Genomic DNA, 17,152 nt, shown 5'->3' on the forward strand with positions numbered 1-17,152 from the left:
GAGAATTGTCACGGTGACCTCTTCTATCTTGATGGTGCTCTTCTCCACTAGAAGAGCAATCACCAAGATCTTATACAAAGGGAGAAGTGATGCTAGCAAGACTAGCGCTCTGGTCTTTTCCTCAACTTTCTCACCAACACTGAGGGGATCGATGAAGATCTTTTGGAAGTGGTTGAGATGCTCCTGCATGCTTTATCCCTCAGTCATCCGCAGCTGGTAGAACTACCTCCAGAAGAAGAGAGTGTTGGTGAGAGACTTCGTCATGTACAACTCCTCAAGCTTCGACTACAGCACCGTCGGAAAAGTCTCGTCAAGTATATGTATCATCACGTCATCCGTCAGGTACATGCAGATGATACTCACCATCTACATTTGTAGCCACTTTCAGGTCTTCTTCTTTATGGTGTCCGACTTTTTCTCTTATAAGAGAGCGTCAATCAACCCATGTTGGATGAGCATATCCTTCACCCTCACTTGCCACAAGAAAAAATTGCTCTTCCCGTCCAACTTATTGATCTCCATTTTGATTGAGTCTATCTTCTCCATCTTCAATCTTGATTACCACTACCACAACCTGCTCCCTAGTATCACCTCACTTTGATACTACTTATCGGGGATGTCTGGCCAGGACACCACCTCCACAGGACTTTTCGATACCACGCGTTACAGCAGAAAGAAAGAAGAAACAAAATAGAAACATAATCAAATATGTGGATAAGCCAAAAGGCTCACCTTCACGGGGCATGCAAGCTTCACTAAGAGAAAAAAAAAATTATAAGAGGAGTTCACACCCTTAACCTTCGTACATCCAATCTCTCTCTTACAAGAAGCTCTCCCTCACAAAAGCTCTCTTTCTAGGAGACTCTCTGAACTTCTGAAGCGATCCCTATCTGCTGCCTGACAGTCTGTCTGAAGAACTCCTACCTCTACTCTCTGTCAGCTCCTCTCAGTCTGCTGCCGTTGCTGTCAAACTTGCTCTCGACTATATCTCAGGATTCTGCCGACCTCATCACCACGGTTCTATTCTCTATTGCCATAGGGTTTTAAAGACCTCAAACCAAGCTTAGATTAGAGTTCTAACCGGTTTGGATCTCTTTATAGGACCCAAATCAAAACTTGGACCATTGGATCACTACCGTAAGCGATGACAACCCTCCAATCGCACAGCATGAGTCCCTGATCCACGAAAGCAAGCATAAATTGCGAGAAACTATGAAGAAACACCACCTCGATCCACATGGACCGCTAGAAACTGGGAGAAAAATGCCCGATCAGTCCACACTCGTCCCATAGACCGCAACAAGGCGCGCGGTCCATTGTGGACCGCGACACCCAGCAGGCCTGGATGCTCGCGCATTCGCTCTTGGGCCCGGGCCGTGCCCTTGCATCTGTGCTGTCAGGCCTAGCTGCACCGTCGTCGGTCTTCGCTGCTCCGTGAGCCTTGCCACCTACTCCGGACTTCTCTCGTGAGTATCGCCTCCGTCTGGACTCCGTTTGGGCTGTTTTTGGATACGTTGGACTCTGTTCATCGTCCTGGACCTCGCTATGGGCTCCTTGTGGACCGAATCTTGAGGCGTCAAATTTCAACAATAATATTTTTATTAATATTAATATAATATTTATATTAATATATTGATATTGATATTAACATAATATTATATTTAATATTATTTTAATATAATATTAATATATATTAGTATTATATTAATATAATAAATTATTATGATCTTATATTATATTATAATATATTAATATTATATTAAATATTAAATAATATTTATATTTATATAAAATTTAAGAGCAAAAATGTATGGTTCCATATCTACTAAAGGTATAATAGATATTTTATAGTTTTTTCAGAAAAATAGATGTTCAATTAAATATAAATTATTCTATAATAAATTATTTTAATATGATCGGTCAAATATATTAAAATTTTAATTTCAAAAAATATTTTTTTTAAATTAAAAAATATTTTTTTTTTTCTTGGAGCAAACGAATCCTAAGTTGTTCTCGCACGCCTCTACCAACCAAAAAGAACGGAACTCCTCGCGCTCTTGCCATCTGCCACTCCTTGTGAACTAACTTGATTTCTTGGATCTTCTGGAGTAAAAGAAGTGAGCTATCTGAGATTGGCAGCTTAGAAAGCCGTGTTATAGGATTAACTGGATTGAATTCAGAGCAGACCCCCTTCCACAGGAAAAAGTGACAATTAGAACTCTATTATATGAAGGGGAGAGAGAGAGAGAGAGAGGATCGACACGTCCTTGCGCCCGTTTCTCCCATGCGTTAGCCGGTGTTACACGTGGCGCTGAACTATCGGTTAATATGTTCCCCGTGGCGACCGGGGACTTTGCATTGCAATCCACGTTTCCTATCACTCGAATTTACACATGATCTTAAGTTTTGAACGCCAGAGCAGCCCACATGATTTCAACAGTTGATCTGATTGGAAGCCTAGATAAAAAAATAATAATAATAATTGATGCTCGTAGCGATTTATTCAAATTAAGATCCTCATTTTTCTTGAAAAATCTAGATCTTCATTCGTATGTTTCAAAAACACAGCTACCAAATATGGCATGCTTAAAAGCTTTTTTTTTTCCTATAAAAATTAGTGGCTTTCTCATGAATTTTCTTTAGAATGGAAGTGAATCGGATAATATCCATTCAGATCCATTTTTGTATCTCAGGTATAGATAAAAATTTAAGTATTTGACTAATATCCATATACATATTCATATCCATTAAAGAAAAATAGATATAGATATCAATAGATAACTATCCAATTCGTATTCAAATATTCAATTCTATTTAATTTTATATAGCACTCATAAATTTTTTTTAAAGATAAATGACCACATTAATATGCTATTAACTTAATTAATCATTCATTTTGTAATATCATTGATTTTATGATCATAAAATTTGATCATTCAATTTATATTCGTGTTTATACCCATAATTCCGATACCCAATTTATATCCATATCTATTTAAAAAAATATAAATATATATTTTTATATCAAACTAATATTCATATTCATATTTATATTATTTAAATAAAATAAATATGGATATAAATATATTAATATCCAATCTGTATCTCCATCTTTTGTCTTAATTTTCTTGCAACCAGCATTTAATTGTATAACTTGAAATGCAAAGGAGTGCCTCAAAAGCTTGATCAAATTATAGATTGAAATCTATAGTTTGGGTTTTGTCATATACGTAATTCCCTCTAGCTACATCCTTCTTGCAACCATCACCCTTTCCCGGATAGGCCCGTTGTTTTGTTCATATGCAATGCGAGGAAGATTGCCTGGCTCGAAGAAATTTAGAATTTCGGTGAGGTATCATCGTTTATTTGATAGGGTTGTTTCTGTGAGATTCAGAAATCAAGGTGGTGCGTTTCGGCCAAAAAAAAAAAAGAGGGGTGCCACTTCAAGCGTACTCCAAGTAAGATGACGAAGCTGGAGTCGTGCCCTTGTTGTTTAATTTGCTGAGCATATCTCCTGGATTCTACGTACATGAGAAGGCTTGAGTTTTCCAAAGAGTCGAAAATTAAATAATGATGAAATATATATAATAGGCCATACAAAATGCAAAATCATATTAAATAATAAATTATTTATAATTTAAAAATAAAATATATATATATTAACTAATAATTATTTAAATTAAATTAAATAAATTAATAAAAAAAATTATTTAAGTTTAAAATTAAAAATAGTTCTTCAATTAAATTTTATTTAAAAGCAGCTTTCCAATTAGTATAAATAACCAAATTGCACTTACAGTTATAAACCAATACTAAAATAATATTATAATATTAAAAAATAATACTATTTTATTGTAATGTAATACTGTCTTATTATAAAATAATACTATTTTATTATAATATAAAAATATAATAAAATAATATTTTTTTATTATAATACAGTACTGTCTTATTATAAAACAGTACATTCTTATTATAATATAACACTATTATAAAACAGTACTGTCTTATTATAAAATAGTACTATTGTATTATAAAATAATATTATAATATTAAAAAATAATACTATCATATTATAAATCAGTACTGCGTTATGTATTATAAAATAATATTGTGATATTAAAAATCAATAATATCTTATTATAAATTAATATTATATTATTATAAAATAATATTATCTTATTATATAACCGTATGAGGATATAAAAATATAACGATTATTTCAGCTAGAAAAGAAGAGTTACTTTTAATTTATGTTTGAAATGAAGGACTATTTTTTATTTAAATTCAAGTAAGAAGCTGCTTTTAATTTAAAGTATAAAATAAAAATTTTTATTTAATTTATTAAATTAAATAATAAATTTATTTTTTATTTAAAATGAAAAAATTTATACTAATAACATTATTGATATGGGCGTCCAAGTTCAGCAAGCGGCCTCCAAAGTTGGAAGGGCGCAAATCGTATTATGGAAGGAAATTGTCGCCCTGCGTGAGTGAAGTCGCTTTGTACTCACGCGGAGCGAGCATCCAGCTCCAGCGTCCCCCTTCCATATGTCTATATATTTATTGAACAACGGAAAAATCCTACCCCGTCCTGGGATCTACAATTGAAAGGGGCGAACATCAAGCTTCTCCTCCACATTAGGTTCAAGATTCAAGAAAGAGAACTTAAAAAAAAAAAAAACCAAGAGAAGGTAAAACTCGATCTTTCCATTCTCTTCATCTAAGTAGTTCTTGACCTAATCTGGATCCCTCGGATTTTTCGTGCTTGAAATGGTATCTTTTTATTAATTATCAGTTTTTTCTAAGATTTCTATCTTTTTTAGACTCTTCGGTACAAATGCTTGTGATCGATGAGAAAGAGTACGAACCTAAATGATATATAAAAGAAGATCAAGAAAATGAGTCCTTGTAGGAAAATATCAGCGGATCCGCGTTCGGTTTTCTTTTCTTTTTCTTTTTCGTTTCCCATTTTTATGTTTTCCTCTCCTACTCATTGATTCGATCTGATGCGACAAATTCAGCGATTTAAGGAATACTTCCTCTTAGCATGTTGGCTGTTTCGTTTGAGGGAATGGGTTAAAGTTGCTCGTAAACTTAGTTTTCTCCGTTTTCGTCTCCGAAGGGCATCTGAGCTTATTTTCCGCAAGTCTGCTTGGTTAATTTGGCAAATGCTCCTTGCCCGATATTTGATCTGGTATCGTATATTTATTTAACTTCTAAGCCACTAGAAATATTCTTGCAGATCTTGCTGTTAGTCTTAGTTAATTTGTGATTTTGGGCAGTCGAAGGGAACACGCATTACGCCTATTTCTCGTTTGTGGAAATTTGTGATGGTTTGCTTCTGATTTTTCCGTTTATTTGGTTGAATTTGATATAATATCACATCTTAGTTTCTTCAAGGGTATTGGTAAATTTTAAGCAATTTTGCAACTGCTTTGTTTTATTATAAAAAAAAAAAAGTTATCAGATTGATCATTTAATGGTAGTCGGGTGTCTTTGCATTCCTGTCTATATTCGAAATCACTGATAATTATACTGACCCAATCTTTGATTTGCTCTGGTGGGAGAATTGAGTATGTTTTGTTTTCTAATAATTATTCTTCAAACATGTGAATGAGCCTGCAGCTGTGATTTGAAGGGAACATGGCTACTCCAGATGTCACGCTTCCCCAGATTGCGATAATTGGTGCAGGTATCTTTGTGCGCACACAGTATATTCCTAGGCTAAGGGAGATAGCTGATCATGTGATTATTAAAGCAATTTGGAGTCGTAGTGAGGTATGTTATTCGTTCCATTGTAACACTTGATTGTTTTTCTACAATGATTTTGGAGCATGCATCTGCTTTACCTATTGTCACATGGCATTCTAAATAGGAATCTGCAAAAGCTGCTGTGGAACTTGCACGTGATTTTGCGCCACAAGTAGAATGTAAATGGGGTGACTCGGGCCTTGAAGATATTATTCAGGATAGTTCAATAAAAGGAGTTGTGGTCGTCCTTGCTGGGCAAGTTCAGGTTTGAGTGCAAACTTGATGCTACATGCTATTGGAACTATAAATATATCAATAAAACAATCAAGTGTTACAATGGAACTTGATGCTACTTGCTACATTGTTTGGTGATGTTCAATTCCCCCTCCTGCAACCTGCACCTAGAAAAAAGAAAAAGAAAGATAAATTGAGAATGCTTATGCAAAGTCAGTAATTACTTTGGTCCAAATTACATGACATCTCCTGCTGGCACAAGTTGACTAGCAGTTACAAAGTCCAGAAGACTGAGGTGGTTACATGCTGCTGTCAACACTCCATTTTCAAGGACCATAACATTTTCTAGAGCTTTTGAAATTTGGCAACCCAAGATAGGGATCCCAAACACATGAAAAGACTGGTGATTCAATTACTTTTTAAGTGCTTGAAAGAAAGTTGGTTTTGTAATTTGATTAATAATATAACTTTGTTTAAAGCTTATAAACTTGTGCAAGGAAAGCAAAGTGAGATAGTAGAATAATAAAGATGTAGTTAACTTTAAAAAATGTTAATAAAGTATGAGAATAAAACGTGACATGACATCTGCTTGGCTAAATCACCAATATGCAATTGCCTACTTGTTTGCTAAAGTATCATCAGCCACGTTGCCATTTCTTATTACATGCACAAAGTGTAGGCATGCAACCACCGGGAACCACCTCTATTTTATCGAGCACTGTCAGTTTTAAGTTCATCGAGTTATCTGATCCTCAATCATGGCCCTATCATATGTAATCTCACTGGGAGTTTAAGACCATAAAGTAGGAAAAGTGTTCAGCTCCATTGAAGTCAGTGATATCGACTTGTCTGGAACAACCATAATCTTTTCTGAAGAGCATTCGCTCAATATCTTTATCCCATGCCTCCTGTGGTCTCCAAAGTGGACATCATCACATGTTAGTTTTACATACTCTTATGGAGGAAGCACCTACCTGGCATCGACATATCTGGTTCTGTATCCTGCCATCTGCATGTTCATATTCTACAAATTATTCAAGAGGTTGCTCTTAGTTCCTAATTTTCTTTTCAAATATAGGCATATGACATAATAGATGATATAATGAGATGGAAAAGATTTTACTAAAGAAGGTTAACGCCCCACATTTCTCTAAATTGTGTCCTTTTGGAGCTGCTTGTTCCCCTGGTACTTTTTAGAAGCTAAAAGTTTCCCTTGTTCGTATTCTAGCAACCAATACAGTTTACTTATACATGTAATGAAACTCAATTGTTGTTTAGTTTGTTTTATGGTTCAAAGAAAGTTGCTACTGATATAGCTAATTAAACTTGCAGGTTGACATTTCCCTGAAAATGTTAAAGATGGGAAAGCATGTTATTCAAGGTATTGTGAAGAACAGTGAAGACAACCTTGGCAATATCGTCCTTCCCTTTAGAGGCTCATATCACATTTTTGCCAATCCCATCATACAAATCCTAATTTGTTTTTTATTTTCTGCATGACTAATGGATATGCTGGGCGAAAGAGAAACCTGCTGCTGAATGTAAGTATCCTTTAGTTCGTATGACTTAGATCCAGAACTTTGGCACGATTTAGTGGCTAATCATTTGGAAACTACCTTTCAACTTGTGTTCTAATCGTTCTTGGAAATTAATGCTCAACAAAGCAGTACCAGTTAGATTGAAGTTCTTCATTGTTATATGCTTTTTTTTTTTTTAATGCAAGTCTCTGTCTCGAATTACATGTCTGTTTGTTATAAATTTACACTGACGCTGTAGTGATGCGATACTCTTTTATGCTTTTTATCAAGATTATATGTGATGCTTCTTAAAAAAACATATTTCTTTTAGTTTCTATGTACCTTTGACTTACTATGTGAAAAAAAAAAGTCATACCATTAAAGAGAGTGTCTGCTGTTTGCGCTTTTTTTTTCCACATCTTAACCACTTATTTATGGACCTCTGGTATCTTCACAAATGCATTTTCTACTTCCTTTTGTGGTACACTTCTTGTTTGGGTAGTTATATTTTGCTGTCTTTGCGAGGATATTTGTTGGGAAGAAATGTGGAGGCATTTCTGTAACAGAGTATGCTAGGAGCTGAAGTCTTCCTTTATTCATTGGTTATTAGCCTATGGATCTTTTACAAAGCACTTATAAGTTAACCTGGTAGCATGTAGGATACAATTAATCATGAGAGATAGCCTTGTTAGGTCATGCCACACCATCTTCTTTTCACTTATATGTCTTTAATATTATTCTTTGTATCATCTGTCTGTATTTAAATTTCCTTGTTGATTGGGAAAGATTAAGTGTTGGACAAATTCAAGTAGAACAGTCAAATGCCATTTTTCCATGGTAGTTGTGCTGGTGCTATTATTACAGGGCTGACAATGTGAATGGTAGGATAGTTTCCACTCTGATCACTACCAGTGACACCAATAGTGCCATCAGGCACAACAACTGCTGGTGCACACAAATGTGATTTGCTACCTCTAATAACATTTATTCTCCATGACCACTGGGCAAGGGACGACATGTATTTGTTCGTTACAGAAACAAGACAACTTTGAAGAATTTTGGTGTTCTGCCCAGTCAGAACCAATTCTGAAGCACTCGTTCCTCTTTGTTTGTTACATTTTTAAAAAAGCCTCTAGATGTATGTTCGTTTTTTGACTCTTATATCTTTTAGCCAGTTATTGCCTCTCCAAGCATAATTTGTTCACTTTTCTTGAATTAAACATGTTTTTGCTCATTATAATATATTGTTATGAAACAACATGATGAGAGTACAATTATTTAGGGAAGAAATAGCATTTTGCTCCTGAAGGTAAATACAATAAAATTTGAGTAAGCTTATTATGTTTATTAATATTTATTCTCTTTTTTTTAATCAATTGATATAAAATATCTATAGTGGATGTGTTATTTTTATGCGGTCACATGTTATTCAAACAATAAATCGATCTCATTATTGAACTATCAGCAACTAGTGAGGCGGACACTGCACTGTCACGCTATAAATCCCTGTGCGACCATTTCCGCAGCCAACCAATTTGGGCTGTTGCAGAAAATTACCGCTTTGAACCTGCATTTGTGGAGGTATCCACTTTTTGCTATTTTTACTAGATTCTATGTAAACCATTTTATTAGTAATATTCTCTTAACTCTGTTTTGCAGGCCAGGAAATTAATAAATGAAATCGGTGATATGATGAACATCCAAGTTATTGTTGAAGGATCAATGAATAGTTCGAACCCTTACTTCTCAAGCTCTTGGAGGCGAAAATTTATTGTAAGGATTTACATAGGCAAAATTTGCTTGCTATTTGCATTTGTGGCATATGCTGGCCTAGCAATTGACTAATGCACTTCAATACTTTCGTGGTCTAAGTTTAAATCTCATAATTCTAGGTCTATTGTATTCTTTCCAACCAAGGATCATGGAATCATCTCGAACCGCACGGTTAGGGGTGTACTGAGCCATACCAGTGGTGGACCGAGATGGTTTGGGCAAGCAAAACGAAAAACCAGTGACAAACAGGGGGAGGGAGAAGGAAAGAGAGGAGAGAGAGGGGGAGAGAGGAAGAGGAAGGAAGGGAGAGGGAAGGTGGCGGATGGCCAGCAGAGGCCAACGGAGGGCCTCAAAGGGGCGGAGGAGGGGCTCTGCCTTTGATTCTCCTATTTCGTTCGGAACAATCCGGGAGGAGGCCTCTTTTTATTTTCAAAAATTTTAAGTGAAGTCAGCAAAAATTATTGTGAAAAAAATCAAGTGAAGTCGACAAGGGATTTGCCAACTTCACTTAAAATCTTTGAAAATAAAAAGAGGCCCCCTCCAAGACTCCTATTTCAAATGCAATAGGGGAATTGGAGGTGGAGCCCCTCCATGCATCTCCTTGGGCTTTCGCGGCCCGCCATCAGCCTTTGTCAGGCGTCTGCCACCCTCCTTTCTCCCTCACTTCCTCTCCCTCTCCCTCTCTTTTTCTCTCTCCTGTTCTCCCTCTCCCTCCACCCTTTCTGCCATCTTTGGTCATGCTCTTTGTATATTTAGGAACTGGCATTATAAAGTATTCTTAATTTGCAAATTATTTATTTTTAATAGTATAATATTGTGATAGAGTAGTATAATATTATAGAAATATAATGATTTTATATTATTAAATTATGATTATTATGATATAATAATGATAGTAACGTAATATTGTCAGAATATTAGAATAATATAAGACAATATAATATAGTATTATAATATTATAATATATATCTATTATTAGTTAATAATTATAATACAATATTTTGATATAAAATATGACAATTATTATTACATATTACTATATTATTACATAATAAATATTATTATGATTTATGAATGTAATATTTTAGGATAATATTATTGTCATATTAATAGAATATAGTGTAAAATTTAAAGGTATTTTAGCCAAACAAACAACATCCAAATGGGCTTCAAAAAGCACTTTGGGGAGAAGCTCCAAGTTGGAGCTTTTACCAAGTAGAGATATTTCAGCTTCTGGGAGGATCAGAAATTTCAAGTCTTTTACCAAACATCCACCTATCACCCATAAGTGCCTTTTGGGCTCAAAAAGCGCCCCCCACCCAAAAGTCCCAATAAGCAATCTCAAATGGTGCCTTAATCATATACTTTTCTTGTAAGGTTATCATGTGATAAATTTGGACTTGGTAGCCCAGTGTTGTTTGTTGACTTTTCAACTGTCTTCCAAATCTAGTGATGTATGGGCTCTTCCATGTCATTTACATAAACAAAGCATATCGAAAATTTTCTTGCTTCCTTTGGTAGTTTAAAATTATGGATATGTACCTCTTCAATTCTTCATTAATTGATGCATGCACACATCTCTTAGATCCTATGCAAGTATCTGTCACCGCATACTTGCTGCTTACAGTATAAGATTTAAGCCTAGCTGGATAACAAGTCAGAGGCCACCTTGAGCTTCATGTGTAGCTGAACCTGGTCATGTCAGATTCTGTATCCTCAGTTAAAATGACTTATTCAATTTTGCAGGGTGGTTTTATTCTAGATATGGGTGTACACTTCATTGCTGGATTGAGAATGGTAGGTTCCTCCATTATTGCTGAAGTTGACAGGTAGCTTGATTTTAGTTGAACTAGATTGACTTAATTACCCTGGAAAATGAGATATGCAAGGATTGACTTGTTGGTTATCTTGGTAAAATGCTGCTAATCGGGTTTAACATCTTAGTTTTTCTTTTTCCTTTTTAAATATATTTGTTCATTACCCACAGATTTCATCTACCAACCTTTCAAGTATTCTTAATGCTGGCTATCAGTCTGAAAATGAATAAAAGGATTGTTTTTCTTTTTCTTGATAGTAGCTGAAAATTCATTCTTTGGCATAGACTATGGCAGTTACTTTGAGTGATAATGCATTCTTTTCAAATTAAATAGTTTTAAGAAATGTCACTGTGAGAACATGTGGAATGGCTATACATCAGATAGCTGCAACTCACCAAAGGTCTGGCCATAGTCTGGGCTATCATGTTCGACAAATAGTATCATTTGCATGTAAGGGTCTTAATGGGTAGACACTAGGCAGTAGACAGCAATGAGCTGAGAATGATGTCATAATGGTGAAAAAAATGTTTATATTTACAAAAGCACTCTATATTTTCATCTACTTAAAATCCAAGCTTCTTGATTTTTTTTTCTTTTAATATGTGTTATCTCTGGTCCTTTATTTTAATTCTAATTTTCTTATGGGAAATAGAGCTTGAAAATCTTGGGAAGTGGTGATTCGCTGGAGTTCAAAATTAATGATGCTTAAGTGACAATGTCAAGTATCTTAGCCTCATTGACCTTAAAAGAGAGACATACTTGATATTTAGAATTAGAAGAAAGGATTTACCTTTCTTGAAATTCCAAATATTCTAGAACTAGTTGGGCTTAGCAAACCACAACTATTCTGTTGCACTCTTGGTCTTTGTAGGGTTGTTTCAAGGAGCAGTTTTGGTCAGAAGTTCATTGGTTGACTTTGTTTTCAAACTTAACTATGCAGTCTTCAAGTAGTTATTGCATAATGTTTTCCGCTTTTCACAAGTTGAATCAGGAACTTTTTTGGTCAAAAGATGGTTCATTTATGTAGTCATGCTTTGGAACTAGTCTTGCAAGCACAAGAACTTATGAATTATGGTTGTATTGAAAACTCAATATATATATCTTGAGAATATTGGCGAAGTCATAATCATGGCTGGCAACCTTGTACCTTTCTGGAATGTCTAAGGAAATATTGTAGCATATCAAATAGAACTTACTGTTGACCTGCGTGCCCTATCCCATGTATAGGAAAGAACAAAAGGAAATAAAAAGCACCATATGGTTGAAATGACTTCTCAGATTAAACTTGGAGTGCTTCATAGACTTTGTTTCAACATAAAGGTGTCATATAGTCATATTGAAGTCAATCGAAAGCTTGTTTGAATAATGTCAGGTATTTCTTGAAATGTGTCTTTTATGAAAGGGTCACCATTATGGCCACAAGACCTCATCCATTTTTAAAAGTCAGGATTATCTATAAGACAACAACAGCAGAGTGGGGACAAAAATTAAGGAGCATATAGTATGAGAGAAGGATTTCAGACATTCTGGAAGTACTTCTTGGAATAAACTGGACCTTCTTGAAGTTTTGCAGAATCTAAAACATAAGCTTGCATGTAGTTAAAACAAATTAAAGAAAGCTATGTTCAACAGAAGGAAGACATATAGCATGTGTTAGACTTTTCCTCTTTGTAAGAATTTGCTTTGTCTTATTCAGCTCTATCCAAAAGAATAGACACACATACACATTCATATGTATATAATATATAAAACCTGGAGAAGGCTATGCCTGGAAGATTTTGTTTTTATTATAGTTACTTAAGTGATGTCTACATTGTGGAAGGAGCTTTATAGAATGTTGTTTCTTTGGAGTGATTCGTGCTGGAATATCTTACTAACATTACCAAGTCATGAACAAAGATATGGATCGTGTCTCCCAGGTGAAAAAATTCACTTTTCAAAATGTCCAACTTAATGTGAATATTGGCAATTCTCTTGCCAATTACAGTGTTTGAAGAAATGATTTAAGGAATAACTTTACCTTCTTTACGTATCTCCATGTTGCAGGAAGGAGGCATGTCCTTTCCACCTCTATATTTTCTAATAAGCTTTCTTTTATAAAGAATGTGAATTTTTCCTTATAGATTAGCTTATGTTATGATGGTAGAGTAATAACATGATTTATCACTCTAAGATTCCCATAAATACAAGGTTTAAAACTCCAACAGCTTACATGATTCCTCCTAAACAATATTTTATTGTTATTTAGGTATGTAAAAAGGCAGGCCTAGCTTCAATGGTGGAAACATAGCTACAAAAATGTTTCATCATCCTGCTTATGTTTTACAAAAAGATGGAAAATGAGCAATAGTATGATTAGAGCTAAGTAACCGAACACACATTTCTAGAATGTGAAATGTTCATTTTATGCCCATTAGGCTCAAAAGAATGTTTTGTGAGACAAGTTGTGTTGTATAAATTCTGATTATGGGGAAGTGCATGTATATGAAGGTAAGCTTTGGATTAGACAATTGGGCAAAACAAAGTTACAAAGGATGAAGTCAGTACTAAATCAAACTAAGCCTAGGTGTTGCACAAACATAGGCGATGTGGTCCTGATGGTTTCATTGGTAGAAACAAAAATGTAGAGTAGCCTGGGGGCAGCAGATGGTAGGATCTGAAAAGAATCTGGATTAAAAGAATTGGAGTTTTTGATAAAAAAGAATGGAGAACTATGTTACATGAAGTTGACCATAATAACTAACAGGATTGCGATAAGACTTTTTAGTAAACAGCCAAAAGAGAATGAAGGATCTCGGATTATGTTGGAGCCCTTTGTTCATTTGCTTTCTAGCATGATATGAGCACGCCATGAAAATAGTATTTTTCATTTATGCGCCTTGAGATTATGTGGATGGTGGACAATCAATTATCCAAATCCAAGCTTGCTTCATGATTTAAGCAAACACTGCATACATTATTTCCTGATTAATTTGCTTGTGCATGATTACTCGTATAAAACTTATATCTCAATGAGGGATCCAGAAAGTACATAGACATGATCTTACTTGACAGCAACTCCTCGTTGTACATACATTAGTATCTTTCGGATGCTTGGACAGATTGTTGGATGCGAGATTACCACAGTATCTGCTATTGCCCGTCATGTGGATATGGCGCTGCCACCTCCTGATAATCTATGTGCCCTTTTGTAAGTTTCTGCAATGTAAATTTTCTGAATTAATTTGTTGAACTTATAATAATCCCAACCACTTTTAATGAGCTATTCTTGTATGTGTAGCCAACTGGAAAATGGCTGTGCTGGGGTGTTTGTTATGGCCGTATCCTCAACATCACCCAAGGTGTGCTAAATAAATTTGATCCAAAGCTCTATATAAATCTGCATCTTCATCAACAATACAGCACTTCTGTAAATGTTGCTATTAATTTTGAAGTAGTGGCAATAAATGGAATGTTTTTGTCACTTATAACTTGGAAATCGCCTGTTTTACAATAAAGAGTGTCTTTTGTTTTCTTTCTGGGATGTATTTTCACCAAATACATCTATCATTTTGACTTTTGTTTCTTATGTTATCAGATTTATTGGCGAGTTGATGGATCAAATGGAACACTTCAAATTGAGCGTGGAAGTGATAATGGGCAGCATGGCTACATGGTACAGTAGAACTCAGCTTTTCCTTGTGACTTCAGGGTTCTTTGCTCATTCTACAAATTAATTTGTATCATGCTCCTTTTAAAGTTATGTATAATAATTTGGCAGATATAATGTGTTCCTGTTGCAGGTTCTGTTATATAAGGCTGATGGACATTGTCAAAGAACCTTCCATCCATTCTCTGGAGTGAATGAAGAATTGAAGGCTTTTGTTCACGACATTACGCAAGCTACCACTAAGGTATTTTTGCTCTTTAAACTGTTAACTTATCATTCCATTTTGATTTTCTTTTATCTATGTCAAATTTTTACTGCCATTCTTTAGAAGCAAAAGATTGGGTACTTCAATAGTTCTGTTTTGCTCACCTGTGTTAATTTTAGAAAATTTGTGTAGCCATTCATCAATTTTTCACAAACTAATGATCTCACCCCAAGCAAATGTTACAACAAAATCTTGATTCTGTTGCATCTAATTAGCAATATAGTATCCATGAACTAACATTTTTTTCTATAATGAAAGTTAATCCTAATGCATGAAGATGTGCGTGTCGATTTGCTATTATTTTGCTTTAATTTTATAAAGGAGAAGGAAACACACATGAAAATATCATGTTTAACTTTTTTATTTTCTTGGAAAATAGTTAAATTTACATTGATTTGAGTGCTAGGTTAAAATTAATCAAAAGACTTACATCTCTTACCATCAGAAAATCTTTGATTGCATCAGATGATTTGCTGATCACTAGGTGCATTCAGTATCAAAACGAATTACATAAGCTGCATAATATTTTGCTATTCTAGTTTTCTCTGCTGCTTCATCATGAGTTTCAAGGATACCATCTCCAGTCCAGACAGAGAGAGAGAGAGAGAGAGAGAGAGAGAGAGAGAGAGGCGATAATAAGCATTCTTTTCCCTAATTGCATCACTGGTTGCATGACCATGGGTATTTGGACTAACATAAGTCAGGTCTATTTGGGTGTGTTGGACCTAGACCAACAAGGATGTCAACTTGCTAGTACTAGGAGGGCGATGGATCCCAATTGGGTTGGGCCACTCCAAACAATGTGCACACAACCCTGTTCCACATGATGCATACCGTGTATGATTTACATCTGTTTAAAATGCTCCTTGCAACAAAGAGAAGAATCAGGTTATATGCAGCAATTCTAATGTCTGAAATAATCGTTACAGAGAGATTCTGATGTCTATTTTAAACAAATGGATCTCTAACTGAGCTGTGTTTTGTGCAGGAGGGAGTTGCTGGCCAGAAAGCTGAACCGCGCAGTTCTTATGTTGAAGGTGCCCGAGATGTCGCTGTTTTAGAAGCTATGCTTGACTCAAGCAGAAAGGAAGGAGCTCAGGTCCATGTGAAAAAATTCTAGGCAAAATCATCTTGTGCTGCAGCAGGTCAATATCTCTCAGAAAAGCTAATATCTCAGCTCCACATTTAATAGATAAAGCTGCAGCTACTGGGACTTGGATCAAATAGTTCATCGATTGATCCAGTCAGGTCTTTTAGTTGGTTCCTGGACTTACCGGATGCAATTGTGCGCCCTTTCAGAACCAATGATTCCAGTTGATTTATTTCAAAGCAGAAGCATTAGGGCCTCAGTCTTTGAAAGACAAGATACTGGGTAAAATTTTTGACTTGTGTAAGAACCTATTAAATTTCCAGTCTAACAGCAGCAGCAGGACCTTTCCAATGTCTATATTCAATCTTATGCATCTGAAATTATGAAGTATATAATTTAAGTCTTGATCAGAATTTGGTTATGGAACTTACAGGAAATTCTCATGGGGTTTCAGAGTACGGTATTTTGCATAATTACTGCAAAAACTTTGCTTGGAGCCTGAGACAGGGAGATCTGTGGGAGCTTAGGTGGTGCTTGGGAAATCAGAGTGATGAGGCTGTTGACAATAAAAACAATTTGCAAATCACTTTCTGGCATATTAGTTGAAATTTCAATCAATCGAGAAGAAATCTATGTTTAGTAGGTGCCAACTGAATGGATTGGGGAAGTCACTAAGGGTTGGTGCCACTGGCATTTAGTCTTTTTATACACGTGTTTGATACAGTAAGCTGAATTTCTTGTGTCAACATATGCAGCATAAGTCGCTTTTTCTTTTCTTTTTTTCTAAGTACATGAATTTTATTGATGAAAAATATTCTGTTGAAAGAATTATTCATTCTACAGAAGACTGAGGGATTCGATTGAAACAAGTTTTTGGTTGCAGGCATCACCACTGGTGTAGCTCAAGCAGTCCATGAATATGATTCATATGGTTCATTTAGGGCCTGTTTCGTTGCTCCTTTGTCTTAGCCTTGCATTCGTTGATGCTGGGTTGCTAGCGGTGCAAGAAGAACTAGATATCTTTATCTGATTAAGGAAATCATGGAGTAAACA

General features: G+C 35.2%; 1 protein-coding gene across 6 annotated transcripts; it reads left to right on the plus strand.

The window, feature by feature from the left end:
* Positions 1-4,435: 4,435 nt before the first annotated feature.
* Positions 4,436-16,927, plus strand: LOC105039462 (dehydrogenase FPY6). Of its 6 annotated transcripts, XR_830915.4 has the most exons (15): positions 4,438-4,694; positions 5,629-5,781; positions 5,879-6,019; positions 7,321-7,369; positions 7,512-7,529; positions 8,971-9,086; positions 9,165-9,278; positions 11,025-11,075; positions 14,197-14,285; positions 14,376-14,436; positions 14,673-14,750; positions 14,878-14,988; positions 15,998-16,154; positions 16,309-16,381; positions 16,533-16,927. XR_830915.4 is itself a non-coding variant. In XM_010915617.4 (14 exons), the coding sequence occupies exons 2-13, from the start codon at positions 5,647-5,649 to the stop codon at positions 16,127-16,129; spliced, it is 1,095 nt and encodes a 364-aa protein (XP_010913919.1). In that variant the 5' UTR covers positions 4,438-4,694; positions 5,629-5,646; the 3' UTR covers positions 16,130-16,154; positions 16,533-16,927. The 6 variants fall into 6 exon arrangements, 3 of the variants coding, with proteins under 3 accessions (XP_010913919.1, XP_010913918.1, XP_010913917.1); XM_010915617.4 differs by lacking the exon at positions 16,309-16,381; XM_010915616.4 differs by lacking the exon at positions 16,533-16,927 and having other exon boundaries at positions 16,309-16,456.
* The last annotated feature ends 225 nt before the right edge of the window (positions 16,928-17,152 follow it).

This window comes from Elaeis guineensis, chromosome 1, assembly GCF_000442705.2.
Source record: "Elaeis guineensis isolate ETL-2024a chromosome 1, EG11, whole genome shotgun sequence".
In the NCBI taxonomy this organism is placed as follows: Eukaryota; Viridiplantae; Streptophyta; class Magnoliopsida; order Arecales; family Arecaceae; genus Elaeis; species Elaeis guineensis.

Bases quoted from the DNA above. Each gene is read 5' to 3' on its own strand.
- LOC105039462 (XM_010915617.4), top strand. From the start codon at position 5,647: ATGGCTACTCCAGATGTCACGCTTCCCCAGATTGCGATAATTGGTGCA. The intron at 14,437-14,672 runs GTGTGCTAAATA...TTATGTTATCAG, and splicing joins TATCCTCAACATCACCCAAG to ATTTATTGGCGAGTTGATGG. The intron at 14,989-15,997 runs GTATTTTTGCTC...TGTTTTGTGCAG, and splicing joins TTACGCAAGCTACCACTAAG to GAGGGAGTTGCTGGCCAGAA.